At 42.6% G+C, this 18,000-nt stretch overlaps 1 protein-coding gene across 1 annotated transcript in view; it reads right to left on the bottom strand.

Annotated features, from left to right (window-relative positions):
* The window catches only part of clmpb (CXADR like membrane protein b), a 73,569-nt gene that overhangs the window by 16,014 nt on the left and 39,555 nt on the right, over positions 1 to 18,000 (bottom strand). Inside the window, exon 2 of the mRNA XM_037775871.1 lies at positions 5,299 to 5,450. Within this exon, the coding sequence (XP_037631799.1) occupies positions 5,299 to 5,450 (152 nt within the window). The remainder of the gene's footprint in view (positions 1 to 5,298; positions 5,451 to 18,000) is intronic.

The following is an 18,000-nucleotide window of genomic DNA, read 5'->3' on the forward strand; positions in this document are numbered from 1 at the left end:
CAGTGGCCTATTACTCAGGGCAAGTGAGAGCCTGCAGATGGGGACTGCTAAATGCCGGTGCCACAGCGCATCAGTGCCTAAGAAGCGGGGGCACCTGCCGTGATCACAGGTGACGACTGGCCATTTACACACACACACACACACACACACACATGCACAGACCTTCACACACGAAGTAGCTTCTAAGCAAATGTAGAGTAGAAACACACTATGAATGCAAACAGACATACGTTACATGTGCCATAGCTGGAGGCACAGAGCGACACCTAAACAAAAGTGGGACATATTTTAAAAAGCACCTGCCTACGGGCACTCTTCTGCTGCCTTCATGAACTCTGGGCATTTATTACTCACATACACATGTAGACTACACTGCAAGTGTATGTGTATTCATGCTTCTGGTTATGTCTGGGTGCACTCTGAACACATACTCATGACACAGAGAGAGAGAGAGAGAGAGAGAGAGAGAGAGAGAAAGAGAGAGAGAAAGAGAGAGAGTGAAGGTGCCAGTGAGTGTGAGGAATTTAAGAATTATTTAGAAAATGGCTATGGGCTGTTAGCATAGTTTGCAATTAAAATGAGGTGGTTTGTTTATTCAATACAAAATGAAAAAGCTGTATGCAGACATGGAGCGTCTCTACCTTCCCTAGCTTTTTTGACTGGATAAAGAGTCATAAGATGAACCATAGTGTAACAGAACCTGGACTCTGCCTGGAGTGTATGCGCGTGGCAAAAATATTAGATTCTCATTTATGTATATTATGCATCATATATGATACCAGTCGCACGAAAAGCCGTATAAATGACACGATAACGGGCAGGGCAAAAGCGTGCAATAAGAGCGCCGTTCTTGCTTGAGGTGTGTCATTTGTACGGCATGTAGTCTGTACTTACTGCAATGTAAATGCATCCGCTTAAATATGCTACGCTCAGAGTTAGTGACATAGAATAAAAAGTGAGAAAGACTGCTCATTGTGGTGGGAGGGGAGGTGGATTGGTCCAACAAATACAGGACTTTCAACCAGGAGACCGGTGTTTGAGACCAGTGTTTTGTTTTGTAAGTTACATTTGTGACATTTGTGACATTGTTACCGTACATATTTTAATTAGTTTACCTTTTTGAAGGCAAACCATGATGGGTTTCCTAAACCTAACTAAGTGGCGTTGTTCCTTCATACATGTGTGTAATATTTATGCCACGGCGAGGCAAAACGTAACACTCAGGTTGGCTATTCACCTATTCTCTGATCAAGGAGTGATTGTTAAAGATTATTCAAACCAGATTACACACAAACGTATTGTTAACATTCAAACATTCAAGGCACAAATACAGAAGAAAAAGAAATAAAGAAAAATACAAATTTGTATTGTTGGAGACAATCTCCACTCTACTATTCATGAATATTAATCAGCTCAGTGGGCCACAATTGTCCTGGTAATAAATGCCAAAAGTATGTTCAAAATGTTGTGCTGGAAGGGCTGCAATTTTGTTGCATTGAAAATAAACAGCATACAGTAAACTCTAACTAGTAACCCACTGCGGCTGGTGTATTTTCCAAGTTGAGACTTTCAGCCTTGAGTAGCTTGTTTTACATAAAAAAAATAAAAAAAAATGACATCCCTCAATGTCTTCGCCACCGCTGTTGCTATGGTAATAGCCAGTGTTTTGAGTGACTATACTTATAGTTGCAGGTCAGCACAGTGAAAACCAGCAGGGTCTTTTACTCTTTGTCTTGAAGCATGTATGAACTTTAGTGAGACGTCTCCAGCCCCTCCGTGTCCTTAACACATGTAGCCTGTACATTTGCTAACAGAGGCTAAATGTTGACAAGATGCTCTTTCCCTCTCAACACGGCCCTCCAGCAGAACAAAAGAATGATTTATTCATACAGCTACAGGCACAGTCTCTTTCCTAATCAAATTTTCAGACGTTTGATTTTAATTAATGGCGCATTCAATGTTATCTTCCCGTTAAATATTCATCGCAATGTGGCAGCCCCCCTCTGAATCATCAAAGCGTAAGACACTTGTTTTCCCCTTTCTTTCATTCCTCGCCCCTCTGATTCCCCCTCCACACACTCCTTTTCTTTTGTCTGTGCTAACCAACACATCAGTGCATGAACAAACGACTGCCAAAAAGAAAAGGAAATCTCTTTCTTCCGACAGAAAGTTGGTAAGATTTTACGCTCTGTCTGTTATCAGATACTACGCTCAATTGGGGTGAAGAAAGGCAATGATTTAAAACCAGTGAAACGATGCCAAAAACGGCTCAGAGGCTGTGAGACACAAAACCAAGTTAAGGCTATTTAAAGACTTTCAGCCAGGTGATACTTTACTTAGGACTGAATAGTTGTGCTGTTGTTAAGATGAAGTCTAGAATCAGCGGCCATCGACTGATTTCGTGTTTTGTGTGATTTCTAGCTATCAGGTGGACACATAGGAAACCTAAAGAAATATCATTGTAAGTAGAGCATTTACCCAATGTAATAACATATATCATATATTTGGAATTAATTTTTCTTTGTCTGAGTTAACCCTTTAATGTCATTAAGACAAACAGACCTAAACAGACCTCATTTTTTTTTTTAAATAAAGGCCTCTAACAAACGCTAGAGGTGTTGCTTCATGGGAAGAGAAAAATTTAAACCATGTTCTGTTATTATGCTATTAATAGGTTAATAAACCAACATATGTAAATGTATTACCATGGAATTAGTAGTATTACCAGCACTAGTATTATTCCATGTATTTATTCTAGATTTTTATCATATTTACAATGACTTCTTTGAAAACATCTCAGAAATGGTGGAAAATCATACTGATATAATATTTTGAGCATATACAGTATATAATGGCATAACATTAATATTCAAAAATTATATTAACAACAGTGAATGTAAGTTTTTTATTTCATAAAATTTTTAAATTTATTGTCTTAAAATCACTACACTACCAATTCAACCGTTTGGTAGAGCACGTTTTGAGACAGTAAAAAAAAAATCATACTTATTAAATTATTTCAGCATATATATAATGGAATAACAATAAATTGACCATATTAACGACAATAAATGATCAAAACTTTTTCTATTTAGTAGAAAATAGTACATTTTAATAACATCATTATTTTTACTACCTTTACCATAAAAAGACAACTGAACCGTTTTTAGAAAATTATTTGACCCTTATTAGACTTTTTCGCATCAAGTTACATAACTCTGTTCAGTAAGGCCTCTGAAACTATGATACGTCGAAAAAATATGCCTACCTTTGAAAATTAGACCAAACAGAGTCCTCATGTCTGGAGTGACTTTTTTGTTGCTAACTTAGCAGCGTAAGGAGGCAGACAGAAAAGGCTATTTATACCTAAACCGAGTGGTAGAGATGGCTCAATAAGGTTGAGTTAAGTTCAACACATTTTTCACTGATACAGTATACAGTATAAAAGATATATAAAGTATATATAAGATATAGTGACTCAAATTGTGCTCTACCAAACGGTGGAGCAGAACATTAAAGGGTTAAGAAAACTATTTAAAAGACAGATAGTACATAACAGTTGCTTAATATGCTCAGATGTAATTCAATCTCAAGTACAAAACAAGTATAACAACTTGCAAAGAAAGCAGGAGCACTTTCGAGTGACAGACATGCAGCGTAGACCGTCTTTATTCCATGAGCTGACGTTTCGCAAACAGTATGCCTTCCTTAGAGCTTTAGGGAGTGTGTGTGCAGTCTCACGTCAGTTATGTGTTGGTGAAGCAGTGTACAGTAAAAGCTCTAGAGAACCTGGAGTCTCTGCTGAAGCTGTTTTAAAGAGAAACACTGCAGAAATGCTACTCTGTGTGTCAGCTAATGTTAGCTTGAATTCGTGATTTCTAGCTAGCTTAAAGGGTAACTTCGGTATTTTTCAACCTATTTTCCCATGGTTTTGTGTCTTAGTGAATCATAAGGATAACAATTTCTGAAATCGGTCCAGTATTGAGAAAGAGCGCTGTAATAAAGTGCTATTGGGGCAAGCTGGCACCATCATTTCCGTCCACTAAAAGTGCTTGTTTTTGCCATGACAGTCTCTGATTGTTAGTGTTTAGTGTTATCTAAAAGCTTTTCAATGTCATGGCTGAATATTTAGATGATTTCAACAATGTGGATGGCGTCATTGAATTCGATTGCCGCCCGTATTTATTTAAGCCAGAGTATACGGATATTCAGATTTCACTACGCGACTTCTCCTTGAGTGGGACTTGGACACAATAACAAACAGGCCAGATCAAGTGAAAGGTAAGAAGAATATTTTACTTCTCTGTAGGGTCCTTTCCATAATGTTGTCAGACACTTATAATAACAATCTGAGCCTGTCAGAGGCAAAAACAAGCACTGTTAGTGGACGTAATGTTACATTGATGCTGTTCACTTGCCCTCGCAGCTCATTTGGTAGCTGCCAGTTGCAGCGTTATCCCTCAACACTGGACCAGTTTCAAGACTTGTTGTCCCCATTAGTCACTTAGACACAACAACATGGGAAAATAAGGTCCAGGTTGAAAATACTGAAGTTATCCTTTAAAATATTCTCGTTCTTCAGGTTAGTGTTGGCGGTTATGCTACCGAGCTAACAGCCACATATTGGAAAGTGATGAAAACATAATTAAGACTGTTTCTGTGTTAAAGGTGTTAAATCATGTCCGAGTTGTGTTTGTGCCTTTCATGCTTTAGGAAAAGGGTCCAAGGTTAGGCTATAACTACGAAATGAGTTGGGGAACATTCTGGGCATGATTGTTCCTTTGTGAAAGGCACTAAAACTTGAAGAGCCACAGTAACTTTGGGCATTGAGTTAATGTGCAACTATTATGGCTCCTGTTGGAAATCAATCAGCATGACTTAAATGGAGGAACGACAGAATGTAGATAAAAAGTGGATGTTTGAAAGAGAACGAGGGAAAGAAGGAGGAGATATAGAAGAAGATAGTAGTAGACAGAGGTCTGCGTTTTAGCGCAAATGTTCCCATTGTCATTTTGAAAGTTCTATAGAAAAGGTCACAAAACCTGTAACCCCGGGATTCAAAGCCATCAAAAGTGTGTTTAAGGTGTTCCTGTGTTTATGTTCTGCCTGTAGCATAAAAACACCTTTTACGTCTGAAGAGGACAAATTCAGGCTGCTCCTGTTGTTGACAATGACCAGTTACAGAAGCACTACATTGTTTTACTCATGACACAGTGAAATTACAATTTCCGAGGGACTCATTTCAATGAATGTGTTAAAAAGACACAAAAACAGAAAGAAAAGGGAATGTCGTCTCACCACTTTCTGTTTGGAGTTTGGTTTCTGCAGTAGCCACTCGATGTCGAGAGAGTTGGACGACGGGAACTGGTGGTGGCATGGTAAGGTGGCATTGTCCCCAACGACCTTCTTCATCTCAGTCTGGGCACCCGCTGACAGCAGGCTGAATAGAACTGAGGAAGAGAGAGAGGGGGGCAAAAACAGGAGAGGGAGAGGTAGAGAGATGTCAGATGGGGACACTTCAGAGTTGAGACAAGAGGCAGATGCTGCAGATAGGAAGCCAATAGAGGATATTGAAACGGAAGACGCAGCGAGAGATATGACCCAGAATCCCAATCACTATCTGACAGATGCTGAGATACGTCACATCAGGACACCGAGGAGAGAGGATTCTTTTTACAGGAAATAGAGTTTGGCATGGGAGGTCAGAGAGAAGTATTATGATGATCTTTTTTGTTAACCCCTTTTGACAAGGCCAGTCAAAGAACACATTCTTATTCACAGCAACAGCTGTGGGGAATTGTGGCCTGGGAAGGACAGGTACACAGCCTTTGACTACCGAGGCTACACTGCCTGCACATGGACACGTCTGCTATAAAACTGGGGAGATGCAGCTATTGAGTCACTTGTATTACTAACATTTTCCAAACTAGTCCTGGCTACTTTTCCTATTATCACATGTGACCAGTGGGTAACCTTGGGGCCTGAAAAGTGAAGCCAATGTGGAAGTGCCTTAAACTTGCATTCTCTCTAATAGCCAGCAGGGGGCGACTCATCTGGTTGCATAAAGAAGTCTGATTGTATAGAAGTCTATGAGAAAATTACCCTACTTCTCACTTGATTTATTACCTCAGTAAACATTGTAAACATGAGTTTATGGTCTCAATCGCTAGTTTCAAGTCTTCTTCAATACAGTATGATGATCATTTAGTAAATAATGGTCCCATTTAGAGTCAAATAGACCATAAAGTAGGGTATGTTTTAAGGCGTGGCTGCCTTGTGATTGACAGGTTGCTACCACAGCGTTGTATGGGAGTTGTCCGTGTTTTCGACTTTCAGCTTTAACCCTTTCTCAGTGTGGTTTCAGTTCATGAAAGTAAATTTTACCATTTTGGTCGCCCTAAAAATGTCTTATTCAGTGTTCGGTTGTACTAAACTCCACCCTATTGTGTCACTTCTGGTTGCAAAAAAAAACAACATGGCAGTCCACAAACCAATAGGTGAAGTCACGGTGACTACGCAAACTTTTTTATAAAAAGTCTGTGCGTGTGACAAAGTAGACAAAATGGGATTGAGATTAAACGGAATATGCATTCATACAGTAACACACACAAAAAAACCTACTAATCTACTCTAGTGAAGAACTTGGGTTGCAGAAGAAGTAGCAATAATTATGATTGTGTGCACAAGCGAGTGACTTTGGGCACCAGCCAGACTGTCAGGGCCTGTGTCTCAGTGGGGGAGCAGCGAGGCTAATTTATTGGAGGATGCTGGACAGCCCGGCGGGCCTGAGTGGAATTAGCCAGAGGCGTCAGGGGGGTTTGCTGGAAGCTGAAGAAGCTACGTATGGTGTTGGTGTGTGTGTGTGTGATTTGGGGGTGATGCACTGCTGAGATATTCGACTCCCTCCACCAGGTAGAAAGACTGTACGATACCGCAGAGCGCCACTGAGCTTACACACTCAAATGTGATAGATATTTTTGGCTCTACAACATTTAACTTAGCTATCTGCCTTTAATTTAATTGCCAAATGAGCCAATAGCTCCTGAGTGTGTAAATATTGTTACATATACTTTTCATTATCATGCTGCTTAATAGCTCGGAGGTTCAATATTTCCTCCCGTTTGCACAGAATAAATAAACACCATGGTGTGGGATGCGTATTTAAAGAAAAACTCTGTATATTCACAGGTGTCGTGTCTGCGGTGGAGTGATTCAACCCAAAGCCACTCTTTGAAAGAATCCCTTTGTGCTCAACAGGCACAATTGCATGCTGTCAAATGTTCCACGGGAGGCCAAATGTGGCTTGTGAATGCATCAACATTCACTGGGCGCCCGTCCACTTGCTCACTGGTCCACCCTCACAGGAGCCAACACCCTGTCCCACAAGTGATCTCTGGGCCAATGAAAATGTCAGCTCTGTGCTGTGAAACCAATGAGTCAGTGCTGACGCAGGACACAGAGGAGAAGCCTCACAAAAACAACGTCTACCAGGGGAGCGTCAGTCATACGGATGACATCATCTGGTGAATTTCAGCAGTTATTCAAAGTTTTGTTTAAGCTCTGTCTGTTAACTTTGTGAGTCTATAAGCCTGAGCTTTGGGCTACTCACTGTCAATCACGTTTAACGTTTCCAAATTGCCATTCACCAGTTGGGCAGAGAGAGGGCACTTCACGGTTGAGTGTTTGCATGTGTCCATTTGGCAGCCCAGGAGTGACTGTGGTCCTTCTGCTCTGTTGGACCACCTGTTCAATTCAAGTCATTAGTCAGCAGAAAAATACGGGCCACCCCTCCAAACAGGAGCCCCAGGACCCTGAAGGTATCCCTGTTTATGACTTTTTAATGCAGCCTGTGCTGGGTCATTCATCTTGTGGGCTCCCCACCGATATTAGTTTGGATGTCAGGAAAGAGAGAGAGAGTTCTGCAGTGAAAAGAGAGTGAATGGTCAGACTGTGTGTGCGTGTGTGTGTGTGTGTGTGTTCAGTTGGTTAGACCTAATGGTGCGAGTTAATGCTCGATGGTGGTATAGTGGTGTGCTGGGAGACCTCTGCCCACCGTCTCCCCTCAGCTCCTCAGGCTAACCTCTGTAATCAGCGCTCCCACACCCATCAGCAGCCTCGGGATGAACCCGGCACTGTGTAGCGGGCCTGATAAGAGCTCGCTGCTCCTTTTCTCACCTCCCACCTCCTACTTAACTGCCCACCGCTTCAACTGTAGGCGCTGTAAATGGAAGAGTTTACCAGAAAGATAGATAGGGCCAGGGTGACCGCTGAAAGCGGAGCATTGCAATCTTTTCCCAGACAAAGTACTCGACTTTCCCACAAGCTGACTTTAAACTGACCTTCAAAAAATGACTGGGGTCAGCTCACTAACTTTGGCATTGCTAGTGACAAAAATATGCTTCATTGGCTTACAATGAGGATTTGAGTACTATAAACTGTATGTATTTCACAGAAAGAAAAAGGAAGCAAATGTGCTGCATCTGTGACGGAAAGAAAACTGTCTTAGTTTTTGCCAGAAAGAGTTGGCAGACAAATCAAAATGGGTATTGGTTGGTATACAGTCGCTGCTCCCCACTTTCCCACTTATTTATGGTCTTGCAGAGGGGCTTTTGTGCTGTGGAATGGATGACACAGTGCTCCCAAAATAAAGCTCGCCTTGATGTGCATTTGCATTTGCATTGGCCTCATTCGCCGTGTGCACAGCTGGGATGGCTGGACTGCGAGACCCCATCATTTGTGTCAACATCAACTACGAGACACAACAGAATTCATTGCTGTGGCAGCTATGCACACACAGTGTGAAAAATGTGTATGCTCAGTCAAGTTTGGGTTTATGACCTTGACTTTCAATTTGCAATAAGGTGACCTAGAAAGAATAAAAACTGTGAAACATATCGGCTTAAACCGAGACAACGCTCCTGGTCACAGTGCTGCATTCGCACGTCTTTATGAGATTCCATAAGGACACGGGAAAGGCCATCTAAATAAACATGGCCATCTTGAGGGAGAGATAAATGGGGAGAGGATTTGTGATATGGTAGCTGGCGCCACATCCCAGGCCATGTCCTCCATCGCTCTTTCTCTGTCATTGTGTCTGCTTTTCTCAGCTCTGTTTGGCTCAGCTTCATGCTTTCATCTGTGGCGAGGTTCAATCTTTACCCGCAGAAAGAAAGAAAAGGAGCATATCATAATTAACAAAAGAAAGTGGAAGCTAACACCAGAGGTTTGGAGAGAGAGAGAGAAAGATTTGACAAAGAGAGAGAGAGAGAGAGAGAGAGAGAGAGAGAGAGAGAGAGGCTATGGTGAAACATGGAGGAACCCATTTCTATGAAAAGGCCCTAGGGGGAGTTGTGCTCCAGTAAATCCGCCTTACAGAGCCCTGCAATCTTGTTATAGTGTGGCCAGTGAGACGGACAGACAGACAAACAAGGCAGGCCTGGATCTTTCACACTGCCCAAAGTCAAGCCCCATATCCCCTCAGTCAGCACATTGGCCTGGCTGGGGCCTTTGCTATGTCCAAAGCTTGTGACCTCTGGTGCTCAAACACAGCAGATCAGAGACGAGAGAGGGACAGAGAGAGAGACGGAGGGGGGTGAGAGGGGTGAAAGGACAGAGAAAAATGGGCTGAGGGAGGGGTGGAGGGATGGTGCAATGCCTTATTTTGAGCGCTTACTGTAAGTCAGTGGTGTGGAGGATGGATTATAGCATCACAAAAGTGGTTTTAGACACAGGTTAGCAGATGCACAATAGGAGAAAAAGACTGCAGGTATCACTGTTTCATTCCTGCTGACAATTTCCTATTGTGTGCATTCACGCTGCTTTTTCGTGTACAGAATACATGTGGGCCAATCTACATGGTCTGTACTGCTGGTGTGTGTGATGTATGCTTTATGTGAGCACATGCCGCCTAGATGCGACGGTCTATCTTCTGCCGACAGTAAATAGCGCCTCAGCACACAAACCTTTGATTTAGAATACAGCTGTCATCAGTCTTACACACTCAAGTCACATTTGCGTAACGTGTACAGCCAGCAGGCAAAAGAAACAATCATCTCCCAACCCTGCCAATCTGTAAAAGAACTGTTTGTCTTCTGTCCATTACAGGCTTATCAAGGAACAGGAATTGAATTGCAGGAAAAAGAGAAACGTTTCAGCTATGACCTCCATTTAAATTCTCTAAAATGTAGGACTTTATGCGTGAAACTAGCAAAATCTGACATGGCAAATATAAATACAATTCTTCCATTCTTATTGCTGACATAAAGCTAGTTTTTAGCTGAGTTGGGGACATGCTGAGAGGAGCATGGGGCTGATGAGACAAAATACTCACAGCTCAGCGTGCTGTTTAAAAGGCTGCATCTGCCCCTGCCAATAGTACAGCACTCTTGTGTGACCTGAATTGGCTATTCAAATGCCAAACATATATGCTATAAATACCACCGATGTGGCACAGAGATGCACAGATAGTAGGTTACATCCTGCCCTTTCCTGATGTCTTTGAGGACTTCGAGACAGACTTGCTTGAAACGACAAAAAATCCTCAGATGTCTCCGCAGCCTCCAGTTGTTTCGCCTACAAAAACAACCCCCATGCACACTCGGTGAGAGACTCCTTTATTCATACAGCCACGGCTCCCTTTTTAATTACAGCTTCTTAAGGGGTAAGTCTCTTTAAATGCACCAAGTTATCATGCCCTATTAAAACACATGTTTTGCATATGGCACACTACACTAGTCTCCTTGTAGTTTCAAGGTCCAACTCATGAATATATTGCCCCTGTGAAAATCAAAGGGGCTGTTTTTTTCCCTGACTGGAGGCTGACTCTTTGAAGGGATAAAATCCCATAATCCTCCTCGCCTCACACCCAGCGACCGACGCTCCCTTCTGCTGACACGGAGCTTTTGTCGGCAACACTTCACAATAAGGTGCATAGAGTCATTACCAAGGAATGGGTAAGGAACAAATAAGAGCTAACTGCTAATAAGCAATAGCTTACAGTAGTAACTCCCTCCTCTTTCCTCATTGCATAAATATCACTGTTTTTGTGCCACCCTCACGTGAGAACAAGAAATGTGTCACTGCTTCATGACTATCTTACACCGACTTGCCAGTTTTGTCTCCTTAAGGAGAAAGTAGCACATCCAACTGACAAGCAGCTACCATTTAGACACGAAATACATGCTACATGCTCGGCAGCTAACTCGTAAACATTGTATATTAAAGTAATTATGAATTAATTATGAATTTCATATAAAAACTCACTATGAGGCACCATTTTACTTGACCTGATGCAGAAATAGTACAGTAACCAACGCTGGTCTGATACACTGTTGGTAGCTATACCTACGAAAAGTAATACATCATAATTTGTGTATATCCCACAAAATCAATTTGTGTGTAATTCACGTAATCGGGAATTAGGAAATACAGAGATCGACGAACACCACGTAGGGAGGTCGCGGTGGATGGGTCTAAAAATATTGGATTTCACCCAGGAGACTGGCGTTCGTGTCCCGTGTGAAATCAGAAGTCAACGTTGATTTATTTTTCACGTAACTGACGTACTTAAGTTACGCCACTTCCAAAAGTTATTTTAAGCCAAACCACGATCTTTTCCTAAACCTAACTAAGTCGTTTTGTTGCCTAAAGCTAAGGAAGTTGTTTCCTGTGAAGACGGAGGTTTATTTTGAGAAGACTGTATGCATGTAACGAGTGAAAATGGACACGTGTTGCTGGACATTCGTGGGAAAACGACCAAAAAAGGAGGAATAACTTTTTCGTAAGATATAATATATTACGGAAAAGTTATTGTATGAGAATACGTTGCAGTAACTATCACTACAGTACGTCAGCAGAAAGTAATTATATGATGATATGCTATCTAGCTTCAGAGTGTCACCCTTTTATTTCCATTATTTGTACCACCATGAAGGCTACTTGAGGAGTGAGTCATCTGGAGCTTGAAAACATCTAAAAGTGAGGGTTCAAGTTCATGTTCATCTTTGATGAGAGGTTTCTAAGAAGTCTGGCTGGAGCGGTAATAGATGGGTTTGAGGACGAAAAAGAAGCAATGGAATCATTTCCACGATAATCCCCTGAACCTGGAGGGGGATGGCGGATGGGAAAAAAGAGAAGGAGGACCAATGGCAAAGGGGAAACGGGAGATGCAATACCACCAAGGTCTGCATAATGTAAGGCCCTGTGGTAAATGTTCACCTCCTGCCGCTCTTATTGCCTTCATTAGCATCCCTTTCATGGCCTCGTCATTGTTGTCACGTCGAGCGATAGGGACGCCGTCCCGCTGACAGATCCCAAAAATAGATCCAAAATTAGTTTCGCGACAAGCACTTTTAATTCCCCCCAAGTATTCTGCATTTTCTCTCAACAAAATAAGGAAGTAGGGAGGAGATGCGGGGAAAAAAAGCTAATTACATCATTCCCCCGAGGGAGGGAGAGTCAGTGAAACCTGCTTACAGTGCTATACACATCTTATCAACGCTGCATCTGGTGGCGTCACCCACGCCCATGGGTGTAGCTGTCCAAGATGCTACGGCTACTCCATAAATCTTCTGGTTTTAGCCTGAAACGGTCCAAAGAGCACAGAGCTCCTCATAAAATGTCTTTCTCTCCCATGCAACACTTTCACCAACCTGTACGACACAAACGCTGCTTGCTTTTACCATCTTTGTACAAGTTTACTGCGCTGGGTTTGGGTTGTTCTCTTTACAATAATCTCTACACATATACACAGATATTAAAAATGAAAGAGAACACTGAGACACTGCCTGACTGTAATTCTTTTCCCCTTATGTGTCTTTTTTAAAAAACACACAGCTAGACACGTGACCGAGTGGAAAGAGTGAGAAGCAGCAGACTTAGAACTCCTGTCTCTAGACCAAGAAAACAGTGATTGTCATTGGCTGGAAGTTTTTTTTCTTTCTTTTTTTTTAATTAAAAACCAATTCTTCATTTTGGAAAGGATGGTCCCCATTTAAAATGTTAATTACAGCAATGCATCTTAGAGACTTCAGCCTGACTTACAGAGTAATCTCTAGAAGCCTGTGTGGTGTTAAACCGTTTACGGGGTTACAATTCGGCTTCAAAAAACACCATTCAAGACATTTTTTTCCTCCCTTTAATGTGTTCAGACTGAACAAGGTCCAAATGTCAAATGGGCTGCTTTGCACCAGATAACACGCTTCAGTTAAGTGGGGCTTGGACGGTGACCTCTCTGTTTTGCTGCAGCAACAGATCCTCCCAACATCTGGCGAAGCCCAAACAGACCAGCATGTGTGCACATTCACTTTGTTCTGCATGAGCGTCTCAAAAACTGAGACTACAGAGAAGCACGCAGCAAAAGAGAGGAGAGAGTTAATGTCTTGTAGGAACTTATCGCCAAGGTTGCTGAAGCTGTGTGTGGGTAACGTGCGTGTGTGTAAAGGGTACGTCCTCCCTGCAGCAGATGCACACAGCCTTGAATAAACCTGCCGTCCCCCACTGAGAAAACACATTTTAATGGAGGACAGAGGAGAGCGAATCCTTTGACATATTAAGACATGCACAAAAATCGTTTTTGCCGTTTCCAAGAACATTTTTGCTGAAAGTCATTTTTTGTGTCTAAAACTGAAGAGAAAACGATTGCTTGCTCTCAAAGTGGCAAGTCAGCAATCCGGGCTATCAAAAGAAAACAACTCCAAATCCGGTTAGAGAAATTATATTTGCTTTGACAGAAATCAAATTTGGTTTCCCTCACAAAGAAAACTTTCTTTCCATTCCTGCACAGAACATTTTTTTCTTATTCCTCCTTATTCAATGTTTTGTCCCAGGGCTGAGCTTATTTCTTGGTCTGTGTGGCATTACGGTATATTTGTTGGCAGGGCTTTGTGAGTAAGAGCTCTGTTTGACCCTGCATGCCTGACAGATGGTGCACAGAGAAACTAGATGAGCTGCAGTCATTAAAACACTGTAGAAGACAGTTTTGCCTGCTGCTGATCAACTTAAAGCTCTCATGTTGGGTATGATATGATATCTAAGCACTGCTGGAGTTCGGACAGATGGGCTAGCTTTGATATAAACAGCCGTAATGCCCACAGTGCACATATAAACAACCTTTTTCTCCTGCCTCTCCTCCCAGGCTCATCATGCAACCGTGCAGGGCACAGTTCCCCCGGGACACAAAATGCTCCTCAATTTCCCCAGTTATTTATGTGGACTAATCTCAATTTGTGGCTGGCAAGCGTGTTGAGCGAACTCCTCTCACATTGTTGGAGTGGCTGGACATGGGCACTGACCTCAGCGGATCAATACTTAATAAGCTTTTGTGCTGCCAAGTCCATTTTGCTGCAATCTGCAATTTTTTATGTCCATTAGGTTGAAAATAGAGCTGACTAGGTGTATGACCACAGGAAGTGGAATGGATCGCGGTCGCCCATGCTCTCCCTGATGATGGATGCTTCACAATAGTGCGAGACCGATGAAAACTTAACGAATACTATCCACCTCATGCTCTATAAAGTACTACACCCCCTGACTTTTATTAAATGCAATTCAATACCCCAGTGGTGTTTCAAAGAAGCCTTTAACAACTTGTGGGAAGACAATAAAAGCCACAGTGGTTAAGTTTGGCTGCACGTGACGAACAAGGGGAATGGGAAAACAAGCCCAGAGCTAGTGCTATATTTGGAGCAGCACTAAAGCTCAGCTTTAGAGGCATTGTAAGATAGCCCCAATCTGGATATGTAAAGCACTACATTTTGGGAGCTCATAGTCGGGAGAGCGTGGGGATTCTGGACGCTCCTCGTATTCTTCTCCTCCTCTTCCTCGCCTCTCTGCACACACAGATTAAATTCCATTATTTAGGTCACTGCGATTATTTGTCACTGTCCAAGTTCACCTGGGGTTAGACGGCGAAGCCTCTCTCAGCAAAGACGCTAATTTACTGCGGCTGGGTCCACGGGAAAGTAGGAACTGAATACAACAGAGCAGCTCCCATGTTGTACATTTCACCGGCTAATTGGAAACAGACGGGACGCTAACTCCCTCTCTCCATCCGCCCGGCTCTAGCGCGCTGCGTCACTGACATATTAGCGCTGTCGCCAGTCCTGTGGTATGCATTTGACATATCACTTTACTTGATCGGTTAAGCAGAAAATAACAAAGCAGGGGACGCCTCATGCGCAAACGAGAGGATGATATTATTGTTGCAGCCGCTCAAGCTGCAGCTGCAAAGGACAAAGAGGTAACCTATCCATCCGAGCCCGTGACTAGGAAGGACACGTCGATGGCTGCCATTTCCCCAGAGGTGAGCAGATGCCACGTCTGTTTTGGCAGCTGTATACTGAGAGGTGTTGACTTGTGGGGCGGCTGACAGAGGCAGAGCGGTGGCTGCACGACGGCCAGGCAGGTCAACAGGGGCTGCGAGGCTTCCAGGAAAGACCTCATTTAGGCTCATTTAGGAGAGTTAATGGACCAACATACCATCTGTCCTTATGATTAACTAAGCCAATTCATGCAGGACACTAACCTTATTCACCTGCTGCCCACACACAAACACACAGTGTCCACTATATGTTATGTGCCGATGCTTTTATTAAAAGTTCACCACACATCATGCACGTGGAAAGCATTTAACTTGACATTGAAAAATAAAGCAAAAGACACATTAACTGGTTAAAGGTCAGCCATGAAAAGTGTGATATGGCTCTAGGTGGTTTAGGTGCATCCTTTTCATCCATTTCAGAGCACCATAAAAAAGCTTTTTTAAAGTAACCAGAGTTAGTAAGTCCTTGTCTCCTAACAGCGATACAAAAACACACACGCAGACACGCTCCTCCAAACAAATAGGCCTGCCCTTTGTGCTGCTCAGCACCACTTCTTCCCACCCCCACCCCCCAGTGTCTAGAAAAGGAATGCCCACGCGGCCACATCCGAGGGCGGAGAGAAGATTGAAACCAGATGAATGGAGCTCGGGTACAGCCTGCTTGCCAGGCCCATATTTCACTCCCCAAAGCCTGATTAAAACAAGGTGCGGCACTAGCTGGGCCGAGGCAGCTTATTCCGGCTCGGAGAAGGACATTTGCTTGCAGTGACACTCTGGGCGAGGAAGAGGAAACGGGGCGAAGGTCACAACTAAAGTCTCTTCGATAAAGCATGGAAAGTTCCTACACTTCCACAGATAAAATAAATCCACTGCCCCCATTTAAATATGGATTTATTCAAATTTGATCCGGCCTGAAAATAAGGAGGAATCTGTCACCTTCTATTGTTTTTTTTTGTGTGTTGGGTACAGCGGCTGAGGAGGTATAAAGTAGGCCATTGGTGTGGAAACTGTTAACTGATGTGCCAAAAGAAATGAGGGCAAACTGCAAGAATTGAGGAGCAAGAATTATTAGCATCATACATAGATATAGAACGTGAGATGGATCACAGTGAAAACTAAAGCCACGATACTGTATAGAAATTGGATTTTTGTTGACTCAAATCCAAGATATTATTCCACGTTTGACTTATAGATACATCACTATGACTTTTTTTTATTTGTACAATGGCTGAACTGTTTTGGTGCCAAGAATAACCTTTTAGAATAATGCTCAATTGAATAATGCTCCTTTGAGAATGTAAGGAGTTTTTAGGGGTCCTGTAGAGTATCATGTAGCCTATAAAGGGTTTTGTGTTTCGTATTTTACGGGTGGAGTGTACATGTCAAGAATAAATCCTGAATACTTACAGGAAATGACTCTGTTTTCAAGAACTCTGAGGCATAATGTTCATGTTTGTGTCCACAGACATTACAGTCAGTGTTGAGCAATGTTGCAATCTTTGGACAAGAATTCACTGAAGAAAGGAAAACACACGTTGTTTACTCCTGCCTTGGCCAGTTAGAGTGCTCTCCGAGTGTGTCTTAACGCTGGAGGTCATGCCATTGTATGTATGCATGTGTGTGGGCAGATGGAAGAAGAGGATGTCATGTGCATTTTTTTTCTGGGTAAATATGTACAGTGAGACTGCAAGAGAGTGAGGCTACATTCACACTAATATGATTTAAAATAAATGACTTTTGCTACTTTTACGCCTAGCGTCCACACTACTGTTGTAAAGTGAAGCCAATGAGGAAGTGCCTTAAAGTTGAATTATTTCTAATAGCCAGCAGGGGGCGACTCCTCTGGTTGCAAAAAGAAGTCTGATTGTATAGAAGTCTATGAGAAAATGAGCCTACTTCTCACTTGATTTATTATCTCAGTAAACATTGTAAACATGAGTTTATGGTCTCAATCACTAGTTTCATGTCTTCTTCAATACAGCATGATGTTCATCTAGTAAATTATGGTCCCATTTAGAGTCAAATAGACCATAAAGCAGGGTATGCTTTAAGGCGTGGCTACCTTGTGATTGACAGGTCGCTACCACAGAGTTGTCCGGTCTGGGAGTTGTCCGTGTTTTCGTCTTAGAACTTTAACCCTTTCACAGTGTGTTTTCAGTTCATGAAAAGTAATTATAACCTTTTTGGTTGCCTAAAAATGTCTTATTCAGCATTCAGTTGTCCACTCTCTTGTGTCACTTCTGGTTGCAAAAAAAACAAGATAGCGACGCCAAAACGCCGAACTCGAGGCTTCAAAACCGCAGTCCACAAACCAATGGTTGACGTCACGGTGACTATACGTCCACTTCTTATACTATATATAGTCTATGTTTTGAAAACGATGATGCAGACACCCACGTTTGCTTCCTGATTGGGTCTCATCAGTCACAACGTGTCCTTCCCTGACTTGTCACGCCCCGATCACGCTACCATAAAGAAGACAAACGACATCAGCCATGACCAGTGCTTAATTCAACATGGGTAACAAATTACAGGCATTGCTGACCTTGTTGTCTTTGCTAGCAGCTGTTGTGCAGTCTGCATTTTATAATGCTACAGCCTACATATGCAGGAGGCAAGCTATTAGCTGCTACACAGAGAGGGAGTGTGGGTGCTGTAGGTGTGTGTGTCTATGTGTGCAG

Source organism: Sebastes umbrosus, chromosome 7 (assembly GCF_015220745.1).
Source record: "Sebastes umbrosus isolate fSebUmb1 chromosome 7, fSebUmb1.pri, whole genome shotgun sequence".
Taxonomy (NCBI): domain Eukaryota; kingdom Metazoa; phylum Chordata; class Actinopteri; order Perciformes; family Sebastidae; genus Sebastes; species Sebastes umbrosus.